The sequence below is a fragment of the Arachis hypogaea genome, chromosome 19 (genome assembly GCF_003086295.3).
Source record: "Arachis hypogaea cultivar Tifrunner chromosome 19, arahy.Tifrunner.gnm2.J5K5, whole genome shotgun sequence".
Lineage (NCBI taxonomy): Eukaryota > Viridiplantae > Streptophyta > Magnoliopsida > Fabales > Fabaceae > Arachis > Arachis hypogaea.
This window is the reverse complement of record NC_092054.1, coordinates 111701569-111720276: the sequence shown is the minus strand read 5'-3', so window position 1 is coordinate 111720276 and position 18708 is coordinate 111701569. Positions and strand designations below refer to the sequence as shown.

The window sequence follows — 18708 nt, the reverse complement described above, 5'->3', positions numbered from 1 at the left end:
CAATTAACAAAGATAACAATTATCAATTATGCTGTTGAATTGGATAACTCCTGAGTTACTGATTTCTTAACCAAGACCAAAAGGAGAAAAATAAATCTACTTGGAATAAAAATGTCTTCAGAGTAAAAGTAACAATAGCATGAATAAGAGAAATCAATATTAAACTGAAATACCTCAAATAACATTAATTCAAATAATCTGTAACATGAAAGGATTCATAAAGTAGCTTGCAAAAGTAAATAAAAGGAATATTGAACCTGATCAAAAGAGATAATCCTGAAAGTGAATAAAAATCCTAAATCTAAATCCTAATCCTAAAGAGAGAGAGAGAATCTCTCTCTAAACTAAATCTAATTCATGGAAAGCAAAAATTGGCGAGCTCCCCCTGAATGGATGCATTCCCTCACTTCATAACCTCTGGTCTATGCCTTCTGGACTTGGATTTGGGCCAAAAAGGGCTTCAGAAATTGCTGGGAGCGTTTTCTACAATTTCTGGTGCGTGGCCTCTGTCACGCGTCCACGTGGGTCACGCGGTCGCGTCATTCGGAGCTTTTCTTGCCACGCGGTCGCGTCAGTCATGCGACCGCGTCATGTGCGTTCTGCTTAAGGCGCGCGGTCGTGTCAGTCATGCAGCCGCATCGCTGCTTCTTCGCGCTTGGCACGCGATCGCGTTGTCCATGTGATCGCGTGGATGCCAGTTTCTTCAAGGACTCCGTTTTTTGCTTTTCTTCCATTTTTGCATGTTTCCTTTCCATCCTTTGAGTCATTCCTGCCTTAGAAGATCTGAAACTACTCAACACACTGATCACGGCATTGAATGAAAATAAAGGTAATTAAAATAATTAATTTTAAAGCATAGGAAACATGTTTTTCACATACATCACATAATAAGGAAGGAGAAGTAAAACCATGAAATTAATATGAATAAGTGGGTGAAGGATTGAATAAATCACTCAAATTAAGCACAAAATATATCATAAAATATGGGTTTATCAGTCATCATAATTCTTAAGTGAATATAATCACATAACAAGGTATTTGTTCCTTGTTAATACTTTGCATTTTTTTTAGTTGACTTGACTTGATTCATATCAAGACTTGTCACTTTTTATAACAAGCACCTTATACATGTGATTATTTCCTTATTCCTAAGGATGAATCAGTAGTCTCTTTTCATCATTGAATTGGTTGTTGTTGATTGTGCCATTTTCTATTCACCATGTGCTTTCACTTGCACGATTTCGATAACCAATGTCTTATATACTCAATTCACTTTAGTTGTGGTTACCGAGGTTGTTTGTGCCTTAAGTTTTGCTTATCTATTACTTGCAACCTAGGACTACTTGATTGAGGAACATGCTATTTCTTTTGATTGTGTAGTTTCTGTGTTTAACTGACCAATGTGTTGTGTTCTAAATTGTGCGCGCATTTACAATACACACATTGCCTTTTATCATACCACACACATCTTATCTTTCCTCAATTCTTGTTTTTTTTTCTACAAAGCAACTAGAGCCCCCGGAGCCTACCAGCTAAAGGTGGAACCTCATAGTCCTTCACACCCGGATCATGTGCATGCACGGAGGACCGTGCATTATTTAAGTGTGAGGGAGGATTGCTAACTTCAAGGGGAGTAAAATTTCTTTTCTTAGACACTTTGCAACATTCCTTTTTGTTCCTTTTTCTTTAATTTTTACAATTTTTTCTGTTCTTGTTTATATTTTGCTTGGTTTGCTTATATATATCTTAGCTTGCTTATAATCTTATTTTAGTAAATATTTGTACTTGCATGTTGCATGTTAGATTGAATAAGTTTGGTAAAATAATAAAGAATTTTCAAGAAATCTCTTCTTGGGCATTCCATTGATTAGATTAGAAAACTTATTTTTGAACTTGCTTGAAGTATTCTTTATTATGGAACATAGAAAAGAGCTTGAACAAATACCAAGTGAGATTTGAGCTTTGATTGTGTGGTTGCACATTTTCAACTACAAATTTTATTCTTGTGTGTTATACTCCTTTATGATTGTGATCTTTAATTTGCTTTAATCTATATGTCCTATATTTGTTATTTTGAATGCATTTAGTAATGATTGAGGCCATTTTTTAATTTGAACCCACTTAACCCATATAGCCAAACCTTACATCTACCTTTGTAAACCACTTTTGAGCCTTTAATTCCCCTTGTTCTAATTTTAAGCACATCATTTGCCCTAAGCAAAAAACCATTAATGTCCATTAATTGTATCTTTGATTAGCTTGGGTTTGAGTGTGTGTGTGTGTGTGTTAATCAAGTGTGGGGAAATTTATGGGAATCATTGGTAGTTAGTTTTCTTTGGGTGTTCATTGAGAAAATTTGGAAAAATGGGTAATCACTCATGCATCTATCACTTAAAACATATGCATCTCTTTTTAATTCTCTTTGTTTAGATATATATATATATAAAAAGAGAATAAAATAAAAATAAAAATGAAAATAAAGGATGCATATGTGGTTGAATTGGAAAGAGAATGCATGAGTGAGTGTGAAAAAGAGGATAAATGGGTAGTAGGTTGTTTTGTTATGTATATAGGATGATATAAGATTAGGTGGGATACTTGAGCTAATCAAAGATCCAATCTATTAGCCCACTTAACCATATTAATCCTACCCTTATCCTAGCCCCATTACAACCCTCCAAAGACCTCATGATATTTGCATTCATTCATCAAATGTTAGTTGATTGTTAGATGACTTGCAAATCTTTAAAAACATGATTAAATGAGGATTGAGTGATTAAGCCCTAAACACTGAGCGATTAGAGTGTAAACACATCCGGTGAGGGATTCAATTGCTCAATTCTATGTTCCCATCCCTTATTTTGTGTCTTCTTGCAAGTTGTTGAAATTAATTTTGAAAATTTCAAATCAAATCTTTGGACATTGGTCATGTTGCTATGTTTTCTTACCGTGGCCCTAAGACTAATTTTGGATTGATTGAGATTCTTTTGTTTGTTTTGTGCCAAACTCAATAGGAACTATAGTATAGATATAAATAGTTAGCATTTTGCATAGTTGCATGCATGTAGTTAGTACATTAAATAAATTGCTTACCCTCCTTACCCTTCTCCTTTGATTGTGATTAGCATGAGGATATGCTAGTGTTTAAGTGTGGGGGAATTGATGAGTCCATATTTTCTGACATATTTTGGTTTGATTTGAACGGATTTCATCATATAAACCCACATTTATTCATCCAAATAGCATGCTTTTGTGTTCTCTCCCTTAATTGTGCCTAAATGTAAAAACATGCTATTTTGTGCTTATTTTAATCACTTTTATCCCACTTTTATGCCATTCGATGCCATGATATATTTATTGAGTATTTTAGGTCCTAGAGGCAAGTTTCGCAAGGCAAAAGTGGAAGAAAGCATGTACAAAGGGAGAAAGCATGAAGAAAACAAAAGAGAAGCACACATTGGAGTGTGCGTGCGCACAACCACCTGTGCGTACGCACAAAAGCCACAAAACCATATGTGCATACGCACGACAACCTGTGCGTACGCACAAGGAGAAAATCAGCATGTGTGCGGACGCACACACCTGTGCGTCCGCACACGTCCCAACGCGTGACTCATTTATTGCAAATCGCTGGGGGTAATTTTTGGGCCTCCAGGGCCAAATTTCGGGACTTTCTGAAGCTGATTGAGTGCTATATGAAGGAAGGCCTCACTCCATGTGAAGGGGAGAGAAATTAGGGCTAGTTTTGCATCATGTAGTTTATTTTCTAGAGAGAGAAGCTCTCCCCTCTCTCTAGAATTAGGGTTCTTTAGTTTAATTTCTTGTAATTTTTACTTTTAATTCTTGTTTCTATTTATTTTTCCTTGTCGTTTATTGTTATTGCTTCTTTACTCTTCTTCATTTCTCTTGTTATCTCCTTTATTTTGCCTTTTTATGTTATAAACACTCTTTGTTAATTTTACTTTTAATTAATGCAAATTTATATTTTATGTTCATTTATTGCTTTCTTTAGTTGTTGTTGTTATTTTCTTGCTTTTGTAGCTTTAGAATTTATTTTAATACATTTTAATATTATTTTATTTTCATGCACACCAAGTGTTTGATAAAATGTTTGGCTTAGTTTTTTTATAGCTTTTTCTCACTATTGGCTTGAAATTGTTGACTTTGGTGATCCTTGAGTCATTGATGTCCATTCTTGCTTAATACATTAGAGTAGTTAGTTGATTTGGTCTCCCTTGACTCTATGTGACCCCTTAGTGTTGACATAGGACTTAGGGATTGAAATCAACTATGCTTATTTGACTTATCTTCGATGTAAGGTTGACTAAGTAGGATTAACTCTTCATAATCATCATATGTTTGTGGTCAATAGCTAGGATAGGTAGCCTTAGTCCTTAATTACTTGCCATGAGGTTTCTTGCATTTGAAGTTTTATTGCTTTGACTTTTACTTGCCTTCATTCAATTTCTTGCATGTTAAGTTACTTTCTTGCCATTTCCTTTCCTTGCATTTAATTGCTTTTACTTTAATTGTTTTGATGTTTAATTTCTTGCATGTTTAATCTTCACGCTCTTGGTTGAGAAATTAGATGTTTGGGTGGAATTGAGTTGTAGATGTCCATTCACATTGTGTGAGAATAGTTAATTAGTTTGGCCTCTATTGACCTAGTCTTTCACTAAGTAATTAGTGAGTTGACTAGAACTTATGGATTGAGATCAATTACACCCTTTTGACTAATTCTCAAGGAGGATTGACTAGTTTGGATTGATTCCACACAATTGTCATGTTTGTGGTCCATAACTAGGATAGGAAACCTAGATTACCCAATTCTTGCCAAGAGTCCTTTAATTGCTTTTTTTACATTCCTTGCATGCTCATTTACTTTCTTGCTATTTACATTTCTTGCCAATTGCCATCATCCAACCCTCATTTCTCCCATAGCCAATAACATGACACTTAATTGCAACTCCTAGGGAAGAACGACCCGGGAGTTCCATACTCTCGGTTAATATATTTGGTTTGAATTGTGATATAATTTGATTGATGATCAATGGTTGGGTTTGAACTATACTTGCAACGTCAATCCTATTTTTAGTACAAAAATCCAAACCCATGCTTTTGGACATTGTCATATGTATTCTTTCAAAATGACATTTGCAAATTGGCTTCTTTAAACACTCTTACTGAAACTTGATATCTTTCTTTAAGTATCATGGTTAACTAATGAAAAATTTTGGTCAATAGTTCATTCAATACATCAACAAGCACAAGGATGTATATCTTAATTAAGTCAATTAAAATGCCACAAGCCACCGAACCAAAACTCATTCATGCACAGAACCAAAATCACAAAGGACACTGAACCAAAACTCATTCATGCACAGAACCAAAATCACAAAGGCCACCAAACCGAAAAACATTCATGTGGTTAATAAATGATGATCAACTTTCAATCAACAAGAATAGTATTCTTCCATGGAAAAGTACTGAAGATAGTAACAACCAATTTCAAAACTCTAGTTAAACTATCCACACCAGTAAGAATAGGCACGTATATCTTAAAGCCCTAATTACACTATCCACTGAATTCCAAGGCCTAATTATACTGTAAAAACCATTCACAATAGTTCGATGTACTAAACGAAGCAAATCAATCCAGTAAAACTAAAATGCAACTAGGAGAAACGCGACATTGCAAGATTTCAAATGAACAGTAGTTTTCTTATACCTTTGGTAGTCTTTGTTGCTGTTTTCGTTCGTTTCTGGTTGTTGCTTGCGAAATCTTCTTCAGATTCCTTTCCAATAATGGTTTCCACAGAGAATGTGATTGAAGTTTGAGTGATGTTGAGAGAGATTCGAAGAGAATGAGTCGTTTCGTGTATTGGTTTCGTGTTGAAGAAGATGTAACATTTTTTCATAATGAAGCGCGAATGAAAAAGGAGGGGTTTCTTTCATCTGGCGCGTGTGTTTCACTCACCATTTAATGCGCCTGATTCTATTTGGGCTTGGGCCAACTTGGTTATATAATTATATGGATGTGTAGCAGCTCTGTTATTTCTTTTATAATACAGTCCATATATATTTATATTTGTTTTTTATATAGCAATAATATTATATATATTTATATATTTCTTCTTTTAACTCTTTCTTAAAAATATTGATACATAATTAATGTAGATAACATATATACTGAATAAATATCTCTATTGAACTAATTATAATGATTAATACAAGATAATAACATAAGAATAAACTAATTATAGCAAGAATTTTCATTAAAATTATTGACTAATAATTTGAATATAATTAATATAGTTAAATTGATATAATCGATAAGATTGAGAGTATGTATATAGCAATTATATCAATTATAATAATAATTCATGTGACTTCATATGCAATAATTTGAATTATAATTGTCACCTAATTATACTTGAATATTATTTAATTTTAGATATTTTATAGGTAAAAGTTATTATCACGTGAATTATCATCATTATTCAATAATAATAATAATAATAATAATAATAATAATAATAATAATAATTAATATAATTGATATAATTGATAAGTTCTAATTCTCATTCACATGTAATAATTTTATCAGTATATATTCATAATTTTAATCAGTATATAATAATAATATTATATGAACATAATATTAATTAGTTAACAAATTGAATTTTAATTATGGAGTTTTATTTTTCATTCAAATTTTTAATCATTAATGATTTTATTTTTTATATTTACAGTAAATCTACTTAATATACTAAAATTAGATTTTTTCCCAACTAATGGAAGTGAGGTGTCGATTCTTCATGAATCCATTTTCTCGCCAAAATGAATGTAATATTTTCTCTTCTAAGTTTATTTTATAAAAATATCTTTATTATAATTATACTATAATTAGCATTTAAGTAATAATGCATAATTATACTAATTTAGGAAAATATCTTTATTATAGTTATATAAAATCAATATTTAATGCATTATTAAACTACTTATCAATTATCAATCGAAAAAATTTTTAATAATAATAATAATAATAATAATAATAATAATAATATGATAATTATATGATAATGGCACCAGTTATTAATAACTAATTTATATTTCTCTAAATAAATTTATTTTAGAAAAATATCTTTATTATAATTCTATTACAATATTATAATTAATATTTAATGAATAATGCATAATTATACTAATTTAAGAAAATGTCTTTATTATCTATCTATCTATTCTATCTATCTTTCTATTCTTCTATTCTATTATATAAAAATCGGGTTTTTGCACTTAATGTTGGACCTGATGTGGCATGCTCTTGAGGTGTTTACTGATTTATTTTATTTAATTCGTTAAAGCAAATCAATTATAGTTAATTAATTATATCAATTAATTAATTTGATTAGACATTTAAATCTCACCATTTATTATAATTTATATGAATTGATTAATTATAATTAATTATATCAATTAATTAATTTAGTTAATTATATTAATTATTTGATTTGATTGGAGAAAATATTAAATTATTTAATAAAGAATAAATATGATAACAAAATATATGAATTAATTTAATTAGTTTATTTTTTTAATACCATCTATTTATACAAGATTAAATATTTTTTACTCATTCGCTCTCTTTTCTCTCTCTCTCTTTCTCCCTCCCTCTCTCCGTCTCTCTCGTATTTAGAGTACAATTTTTATAATTTATTTATTTTTTGTTTCTTTTATCTTTATTTTTATATTTCATTTTTTTATATTTTTTTTAATTTTTTGTTTATTTTAATTGCTTATTATTAGACATATACCTTTTTTTTCTTTTAGCTTCTGATTAACAAAAAAAATGTGTCATCTTTACATTGCTTTTAAATAATCATACTATAATTTTGTTTTGTAATATTCTATTTTGTTATGTGTATTTCAATTCATACATATATATATATATATATATATATATATATATATATATATATATATATATATATATATTGTTCATGTATGGGCGTTGCAACGGAGGCAGGTCGCGTTGCAATGTTGGCTGGGGGCGGTGCAACGGATGCTGGACGCGTTGCAACGTTGGCTGGGGGCGTTGCAACGTTGGCTGGAGGCGTTGCAACGGGAATGAGAAGTTGTAACAAGGTTTTCGTAGGTGAACCTGCGGAAGGATCATTGTCGATGCCGCACAAACCAGGATTGACGCGCGAACGAGTCCACAAATATTGATTTTTCTGTGTGTCTCTTTGTTGCTCTTTATTTTAGTTATATTCATTGATTTCTCTGTAGTGATGCTCTTTTTATTTGAAATATCATGACAATTTAGAGTGTATGTTGTGACCCATATGATATTCGTTAATTTGGTGTATCTTTTTAGATGGTTTATATATATTATAATGTATTTAAGGAGTTAATTTAAAATTATAATATGATATATAAATTTATAATATGATTTATAGTATGCCAAAATATTATTAGGATATTATTTTTTAATTTAATGTGTTTGATTCATTCAATTCTATTAATTACAACTAATCAGTTATGTAATTTGATTTTATTAAGATAAATATTTCATCATTTAATATTTTATTTGATTCATTACATTACATTAATCATAACTTCAAATATTTAATTTAATTAGAGTAAATATCAAATTATTTTAAATTTTATTTGATACATTAAACCAAATTAATTATAACTAATTTATTATTTAATTTGATCGAGATAAATATTAAATTATTTAATAAATAATATATAAAGCAATGAAATAAATGAACTCAATTAATTCAATTTATTATCTTATTATTTTGTATATTCTTTTTCTCCTTCTTTATTTTGTACTTCAAGTAAAATATTTTATAATTTTTTATTTTTTTATCTTAATTTTGTTAATATTTTTCTATGATTTTGTTTTATATTAATTTTTTATTTATTTTGATTAATAATTCTTAAGGGTATTATTATTTTATTTAAAGATAATTTAAATTTTTTATAATATTTTTATAAAAGTTGACTAATAGGTTCTTTTTTAAAATATTTTTTTTAAATTTGTTTAATAAGATCGTATTTTGTTTTTTCTCTTTCATCCTTTGTATTAATTAATTATATTAATCTTCTATTGCAATACATTTTTGATCTACTTCACACATTATTTTTTCTATTTTCTTTTACTTTTTTTAGTTGCTCTTTTTATTTTATTTTTAATTGTTTATTTTACTTTTACTTCTTATATATAGAGTTATTATTATAAAGTTCTTTTTGAATTTAAGTGGTTTTTTAGGTTATATTTTACCATTGATGCTTTTATTTTGTTTAGTGTATTCTTTTTAGTTTGTGTTTAATATAATAATCTGTAAATAACTATTCTATTATATAAAAATAAAATTTCTGCGCTTAATGATAAAACTGTCGTGGCATGTTTTCTGATAGTGTTTTTCGATTTATTTCTTTTAACTCATTAAATTCAATTTATTATAATAAATTAATTATATCAACTAATTGATTTGGTTAATCATTTAAATGTCATACAAGTTATTATGATTTCTATCAATCAATTAATTGTAATTCAAATTGAATGATTATTTTGTTATAAAATTATTATTTTCTAATCAATTTATGAGCAATACATATATTAATTATAATCGCAAATTAAGATATTCTACATTAAATGACTTATATAATGGTCATCTCATTTATTATCATAAATATTGAATTAAATAAGTCATTATTATTTTTTATTTAGAATTAAATGAGAATAAAACTAGAGATACTATTTTATTTGACCTTTAGGATTTAATAGGTGTCACCCTCAAATATAAATAGTAACTTCTGGATTTTGGTCTCCAACACATCAAAGCCACCTCCGTAACTCTTTTTCCATAAAAGGAATTGCGATTCAACTCTATCAGGGATACAGAAGGTTTTCGAAGAACAAGAGAATGGTCTGAATTTGCACGAATTCTAAATGTTCGAACTTACGATATTGTTTCAGTTGGTTGTTGTTACGAGAATGATTCTAATCTATACGTGTCTAAGGACTATAATAGATTAAATATTATAATTTTAAGTAGTTTATTTCTAATATTGGTATTTGATTAAATTAGTTTTAGAAAAATTTAAATTGTTGACTCAATTTATATATTATTACTACTATTCTTTTTGAATATATTAATTTTATATTTTTTAATATAAAATTTCTTTTTTTTTCTGATTTTTAAGTTTATTTTCTTTCTTGGATATATGTATCACTTTTTTTTCTCATTTTATATTTCAGATTAGTAATGTAAATTATTAAGAAAATGTATTTAAAAAAAGAAAAAAATATTAAAACATCACTATTAAAAAAAAAAAAAGAAAGATACGTGAAAAAAAGAAAAACGAAAAATTAAAACATTACTATTAGAAAAAAAACTGTTAATATGCATATGAATGGGGTCGGGATTGAAGAATATATATGGATATAAAAAATAAAATATTATTGCATGATTGTAGAATAAAAAAATCATATATATAAAACGAAATAATTAATATATGTGATTTAAATATTTTTAATAATCGATAACATAAAGTTTAATAAAATATAATTTTTATATTTTTTTTTATTTATATATATGTATAGAATTATTTATGTATATAGATATATATTTAGAAAATTTACCGTAATTAATATATATATATATATATATATATATATATATATATATATAATTATTTAACAAAATTAATATATAAGGTTATGAAAAATTCCATTCAAATTTGACAAAAACAAGATAATTTAAATGAAAATGGTTTTCATGGATAATAAGGTAAGTTGGTTATTTTTCATGATTCTTTCAAGTGATGCTAGGTCCATTTTATAAATATTTTTTATTCATATTTTAAATTTATTTGATAAGTAAACCCTTGCATGAATCAAAGACAGTGCGATTTTATAGATTTATAAGTGCTAATAGTCTTTATATTTAATTTTTTTTATAGTGTGATAATAGCCAATATATTTGTTGGTGGATTTAACTATTACTATATTATTTATGATCACATTCAGTATATATGTCTAATTTATTAAAGAAAATAAATTATTAAAACTGATTAATAACTATTTTAGAGTTAATCCAATTAATACTAGATTAAAAAAAATAATATATAACATGTTACTTTTTTATTAATCAAATTAGTATAATTTAAATTAATTTTAAAAGATAATTTAAAATTATAATTTCAATCTTATGACATGCATGTTACGGGTAATTATACTTATCTACTTAATATACTAAAACTGGGTTTTCTCCCAACTAATGAAGGTGAGGTGCCGATCTCTCGTGACTCCGTTTTCCCTCCAAAATGAATACACTTTTCTCTATTCTAAATTATTTTATACAAAATATCTTTATTATAATCATATTATAATTAATATTTAATGAATAATACATAATTATACTAATTTAGAAACATATCTTTATTATAATTATATCAAATCAATATTTAATGCATTATTAAACTACTTATCAATTATCAATCGAAAATATTTTTAATCATTTTAATAATAATAATAATAATAATAATAATAATAATAATAATAATAATAATATAATAATAATAATAATAATAATAATAATAATAATAATAATAATAATAATAATAATAATAATAATTATATGATAATGGCACCTGTTATTAATAACTAATTTATATTTCTCTAAATAAATTTATTTTAAAAAATATCTTTATTATGACTATATTACAATATTACAATTAATATTTAATGAATAATGCACAATTATATATTATATAAAAATCATATTTTTGCACTTAATAACAGAAATGATGCGACATATTCTTAAGGTGTTTCTTGATTTATTTCATTTAATTCGTTAAAGCAAATTAATTATAATTAATTAATTATATCAATTAATTAATTTGATTAGATATTCAAATTTTACCATTTATTATAATTAATTATATCAATTAATTAATTTAATTAATTATATTAATTATTTGATTTAATTGGAGTAAATATCGAATTATTTAATAAATAATAAATATGATAACAGAATATATAAATTAATTTAATTAGTTTATTTTTCTCAATACCCTCTATTTATACAAGATCAAATATTTTTTACTCATTCGCTTTCTTTTTTCCCTCTCTCTCTCCCTCCCTCCCTCCCTCCTCCTTTCTCTCTCGTGTTTAGGTACAATTTTTGTAATTTATTGAATTTTTGTTTCTTTTATCTTTATTTATATATTTTATTTTTTTATATTTTTTAAAATTTTTATTTATTTTAATTGCTTATTATTAGGTGCACATTTTTTTTTTTAGCTTCTGATTAACAAAAAAATGTGTGATTTTTATGTTGTTTTTAAATAATTTTGCTATAATTTTGTTTTGTATATATGTGTGTGTATTGTCTTTTTTTTATGATTCACAATTAATATATACATTGTTTGTGTATGTGGTTTATATGTTAATATTTTTATTGATTCTCTTTATTTTATTTTATTTTTTTGTGTGTCTCTTTATTGCTCTTTATTTTAGTTATATATATTCATTGATTTTTCTTAATTGGTGCTCTTTTTATTTGAAATATCGTGACAATTTAGAGTGTATGTTGTGACCCATGTGATATTCGTTAATTTGGAGTATCTTTTTAGATGGTTTATGTTATTAAGTAATTTATTTCTAATATTAGTATTTGATTAAATTAGTTTTAGAAAAATTTAAATTGTTGACTCAATTCATATATTACGACTATTCTTTTTGAATATATTATTTTTATATTTTTTAATATAAGATTTCTTTTTTTTCTGATTTTTAAGTTTATTTTCTTTCTATTTTATATTTCATATTAGTAATGTAATTATTAAGAAAAATGTATTTAAAAGGAAAAGAAAAAAAATATTTAAACATCACTATTTTAAAAAAAGAAAGATACGTGAAAAAAGGAAAATGAAAAATTAAAACATCATTATTAGAAAAAAATTGTTAATATACGTATGAATGGAGTTGGAATTGAGAAATATATATAGATATAAAAAATAAAAAATTATTGCACGATTGTAGAATAAAAAATAATCATATATATAAAACGAAATAATTATAACAAAAAATAATTAATATATGTGATTTAGATGTTTTTAATAACCGGTAACATAGAATTTAACAAAATATAATTCACATATTTTTTTATTTATGTATATGTATAGAATTATTTATGTATATATCATCATATTAAGAAAAACTACCGTAATATATATATATATAGAATTATTTAACAAAATTAATATATAAAGTTATGTAAAGTTCTATCCAAATTTGACAAGAACAAGACGACACATAGAAATGGTTCTCATCAGTGATGGAATCAGAAAATTTTGATAGTGGAGGCAAAATTGATATAACATGATAATAATTTTTATAATAAAAATAATATGTATATATAAAAAATTAAATATTAAATTATTTATTAACCACTATATAGCTGTGTATAAATATATTTATTATTTAATTTATTTTTAATGTGTATTTTATATTTTAATATATATTTTATACAGATAATTATTTTTTATATACATATAGCATGATTATTGTTATGATTATATTTTGTTATTATAAAATATAATTAGCCTTCAAAATATCTAATATACAAATTAAAACACTAAAATAGTAATTTAAATAATAATATATAATTTAAAATTCTATTCTTTTAGGTTTTATATTTTTAAAAAATTAAGTAATTTTTTTCTTAATACTACCATAAAAAATTTTCTCTTTCCATATATATTACTAAAAAATTATTTAAAAATTTACTTCCCAAAACAATTAGAAGCCGACTTTTATTGATATTCATAGTTAAAAAAGTTCTTTCAATTAATATAGTTGTTACGCAAAAATTAAAGCTAATTTAAAAAGAAGATAAATAATATTCTATTGAGTTGATTTTTAAAAAAGAACACTAATTTCGTTTAAATCTGAGAATTGATCATTCTAACAAATATCTAATATAAAATTTTTAAATTGACGATTAAGTACCAAAGTTGAGTAAACAATTATTATGGGGTCAAATTTAAGAATCTAATGGGGCAAATAAATATTATTATCATATACTATTAAAAAAAAATTCTAAATTGTAGAGGGGGCGCTTGCCCCCACACCAATATACTTGGAACCGTCCTTGATTCTCATGGATAGTAAAGTAAGTTGATTATTTTTTATGATTCTTTCAAGTGATGTTAGGTCCATTTTATAAATATTTTTTGTTCATATATTTTAATATTTTTAATAACCGATAACATAGAGTTTAATAAAATATAATTCATATATTTTTTTATTTATGTATATGTATAGAATTATTTATGTATATGTATATATATTAAGAAAAACTACCGTAATATATATATATATATATATATATATATATTTAACAAAATTAATATATAAGGTTATGGAAAGTTTCATCCAAATTTGACAAGAACAAGATGACTTACATAGAAATAGTTCTCATGGATGATAAGGTAAGTTGATTATTTTCCATTATTCTTTCAGGTGATGCTAGGTCCAATTTATAAATATTTTTGGTTCGTATTTTAAGTTTATTTGATAAGTAAACCCTTGTACGCGAACAAAGACAGTGCGATTTTATAGATTTATAAGTGCTAATAGCTTTATATTTAATTTGTTTTATAGTATGATAATAACTAATACATTTATTATTGGATTTAATTATTACTATATTATTTATGATTACATTCAATATATATGTCTGATTTATTGAAAAAATAAATTATTAAAATTGACTAATAACTATTTTAGAGTTAATCTAATTAATACTAAATTAAAAAAAATAATATATAATATGTTACTTTTTTATTAATCAAATTATTATAATTTAAATTAACTTTTAAAAAAATAATTTAAAATTATAATTTCAATCTTATGAGATGTATGAATAATTATACTTGTTTGAATAAAAAATCCATTGACACACGAGTAATATTAATTGGATTAATATCGAGGATAAAGGAGGGAAATAAAGCGAGGGAGTGGAAGGAACCAAAAGAATGGTTGTTGGGAAACCATTGGCGGCAGGACGCCTATCCATTTCATGGAATCCGTGGAATCTGAATGTTAAGCCAATTCCACTTGCCACATTCAACTTCGCTCTTCGGTTGCAACCACCAACTTACCTCAATTTCCATGTTAGAGCATCTTGTTTTCCCGCTTCTTCCCCTCTTCCCCAGAACGATGATCTCCAAGCTCTCTTACAGGTTACTACTTTTAGATTTTCCATTGAAACAATTCATTTCTTCATTGTTATCGATGAATACCTAGGTCTTGTGTTGCAGATTCTTCCATCCGATTTGCATGACAATCTCCTCAATGAACCGGACAGGGCTCAACTCTTAGAGGTCACTACCTCACTTTTCAATTTACATTCCTATTTAATTTACCGTTTTCCGCTTTTTTAATTAGAAAATATTTCATTTTGGTTTAGGGTTTGCTTTTTTCCTTAATGCATATAATTTAATTATTCATGACATGGGCTATATGGCAGTAATTTGATGCTCTTTTTGGTGTTTCATAGGTTATATTGGATTTGGGTCGTTTGCCAGAGGCACGTTATCTTGGTAAAGAAGGAGGGCAATATATAAGGGAGTCTGAGGTGACCATGCATGCAATTCTAGTTACTCATGCTTATGCTTCCTATTTTTGGATTCAAAATCTCTTCATTTATTGTTATAAGTTTCTTTAAGAATATGCATTATTTTCAAGCTGAATATATGAAAAAAATTAATTGCTGAAGTTTTCTAATGTATTGAAAATTGAGTTTGCAAACAAGAAATTTGCCTTGGAGTGGTTATGTGATCTCTTGACAAATGTATAGCCAGGTAACTGTGAAAGAGCTGGAATATGCTCGACAAGCTGTTGGAGAGTTCGGCAGGGACAATAGAGCCGGCATCGAGGGTACATTGCACAGAATATCTGCAATACGAAGTAGGAAAGGTGGCATAGTTGGCTTGACATGCCGAGTTGGAAGGGCAGTCAGTGGCCAGATTAACATGGTTTATGACCTGCTTCAATACTGGAAGAGCATTTTATTTGTGGGAAGGTGTAGCAACACTACCCATATTGTGTACTAAGTGATTTCAATCGATGTTATGAGATAGGTGGAAATTGTTCATAATTGAAGTGCAAATGTGCTCCCTATGAAAGTGATTCATCATTTATTAGATAAGAAATTAATTTTGATATGATCTTCTTCATGTTTGCTTTATATATTATACTTGTACAACTGTGGTTGTGCTTCATCCAATTGCCATTTGGAGTTGAATTTAAACACTCGAAGGATTGGATTCTTTGTTTGTGGTTGTTTATTGGAAGATATGATAGAATCCCTTTACTCTAGGGATTTCTAATTTTTCATTGTGAAATCATCTATTAATGGTAAAAGTCATCTATCATGGTCTGATGACTTGCTCATCTCACAGCTTAGTAAAGTGTCTAAATTTCTTTGTAAATTTTGATAACCGATTCCCCTTTTTTCTTGTTCTTTCAGGCCTGGGGTTGGTAAGACTACTGTTATACGAGAGATTGCTCGTGTACTGTCAGATGAATTTCACAAGAGAGTGGTACATTGACTTTCTGTATCTTATGTCACTCTTTTCTCCTCAAAGTACACCTTTTGTGTGTCTATATATATTGTAGATCAGTTCGTGATAAAATGAATGCTTGCAAATGTCATAGGTAATTGTTGATACCAGCAATGAAATCGGAGGTGATGGCAATATTCCGCATGCTGCAATAGGGAGTGCACGAAGGATGCAGGTACCTGAGCCATCAATGCAACATAGAGTGATGCTTGAGGCAGTAGAAAATCATATGCCTCAGGTGATTATAGTTGATGAGATTGGCACAGAAGCCGAAGCTCATGCTTGCCGATCAATTGCTGAGAGAGGAATCATGCTTATCGGGACTGCTCATGGACAACAACTTGAGAATATCATGAAGAATCCAACACTCTCGGATCTGGTTAGTTTTGATCCTTACATTATAATATTATTGTGGCAATAACATTTAAGATTTTGTTGTCGCTCTCTTTCAAGAACTTGAGCACTCTAGCTTCATTACATGGCACTCTAGCTTTACTACCTGTACATTCTTGGATGTAAGCTTTAGCTGTACTAGCTGCTTTCTTGATCGGCAAATGGGTGTCAGTTATAAAATTTCAAGACAACTCTCTAACTTGTTCTGATTTAGTTTGGCTATTCATTCGTGATTTGATTTTAAAATTTGCTGCGAGTATTGTTCTGATGACCTGCAAGTTTTAAGTGGCAAAAACATGCAATTCATTAGAGTGTCTCATTCTCTCTTTTTTCACTTATTTCCTCATTTGTAATTGTTTCCCTCTATTAAAAGAGCCTGAGACTGCATTTGTTTTTTTATGCTGTAGTAGAAATTTCATAAGAAGCTCACAATTAAGCTAAAAAATTATAACACTCATTCAGTTGAATTGTGTGTATTATGCAACCCAGCAGAGTGTAACATCAACATTCACCTCCTCTTGTTTTGCCAGATTGGTGGAATAGGAGCTGTTACTCTGGGAGATGCAGAAGCTAGAGCAAGAAATTGTCAGAAGACAATTCTTGAAAGGAAAGCTCCTCCAACATTTGATTTCCTGATCGAGATGAGAGACAGATACTACTGGCTTACACATCAGGTATGCTAATTCATCATCATCATCATCATCATCATCATCATCATTATTATTATTATTATTTATTTTTTTTACTGTTGATCATGAGAAACTCCTGTCTCGGAGACAGCTAAATTCTGATTGTGACTTTGCAATCTTGAAACAAAAATAAATATTAATTGCTGGCACATTAATAACCTGATTAACAAAATAGATTGAGTCGTTCCCAGTGTACCTTTCACTGGTACAAGCCCCAGTTAATGGTTTGATACATGACTTGTTTACTTGGCATCCTAATAACAACTTGTTAAGTTATTTACCCTAGAAAACATATTAAAGACATACAAAAGTGTTGCTAATTTGATATGTTGCTTGTTCAAGTTTTGGTATGTTCATATGAGTTGAATTTAACTTGTTCATGCTTTCCATCTGCAGACAGACAAAAGTGTTGATATGTTGCTTAGAGGCAAAATTCCTCAAGTTGAGGTAATTCTTTAGTTTCGTGTGTGTGTGTGTGGTTTATTTGATCGGAACTCCTTATTTTGTGCATAGAAAATAAAATAATAATTAGGACAATTTTTTGCCAGGTATATGATTACTCTATACTATATTTCTGAACGATATATTCAAACGAGCTTCTACTTCAATTCAGAGTCATGGTGTCATCTTTTCTTTTTCTCTTCTCTTTTGCAGGTAAGAAAAAGAGATGAAAAATGCAAGGTTGTAATAGAAAAATCCAAACCATATGATAAATGTCAATTTTAATTTTCTTTGAGGGATTATTGTGTTGACATTTTCAAATATTGAAGGACAAATTTGGTAACCAACATCTTTAGAAGATTAAAGAGGTGGGTGATGTAAGAAGTATTATCATAATGACTAGAAGTTAGAAATAGTTTTGCATTTTTATCTGTTATCTATGTATTTAGGTTTATTTTTAGTGTGGCTATGTAGGCGTGACAATGAGTGGGGTAGGATAGGGTAGGATTTAAATCCCACCCTAACCTACCTGCAGGTT

At 27.3% G+C, this 18708-nt stretch overlaps 1 protein-coding gene across 2 annotated transcripts; it reads left to right on the top strand.

Annotated features, from left to right (window-relative positions):
• Positions 1–14974: 14974 nt before the first annotated feature.
• On the top strand, positions 14975–18597 carry LOC112777580 (uncharacterized protein ycf45). Of its 2 annotated transcripts, none has more exons than XM_025821975.3 (9): positions 14975–15264; positions 15343–15405; positions 15582–15659; positions 15886–16106; positions 16554–16626; positions 16742–17026; positions 17571–17714; positions 18126–18176; positions 18384–18597. In XM_025821975.3, exons 1-9 carry the CDS (start codon positions 15058–15060, stop codon positions 18453–18455), a joined length of 1194 nt encoding a protein of 397 aa, XP_025677760.1. In that variant the 5' UTR covers positions 14975–15057; the 3' UTR covers positions 18456–18597. The 2 variants fall into 2 exon arrangements, with proteins under 2 accessions (XP_025677760.1, XP_025677761.1); XM_025821976.3 differs by having other exon boundaries at positions 14981–15264; positions 18278–18597.
• The last annotated feature ends 111 nt before the right edge of the window (positions 18598–18708 follow it).

Bases quoted from the DNA above. Each gene is read 5' to 3' on its own strand.
- LOC112777580 (XM_025821975.3), top strand. From the start codon at position 15,058: ATGGTTGTTGGGAAACCATTGGCGGCAGGACGCCTATCCATTTCATGG. The intron at 16,107-16,553 runs GTGTAGCAACAC...TTGTTCTTTCAG, and splicing joins AGCATTTTATTTGTGGGAAG to GCCTGGGGTTGGTAAGACTA. The intron at 18,177-18,383 runs GTAATTCTTTAG...TCTCTTTTGCAG, and splicing joins GCAAAATTCCTCAAGTTGAG to GTAAGAAAAAGAGATGAAAA.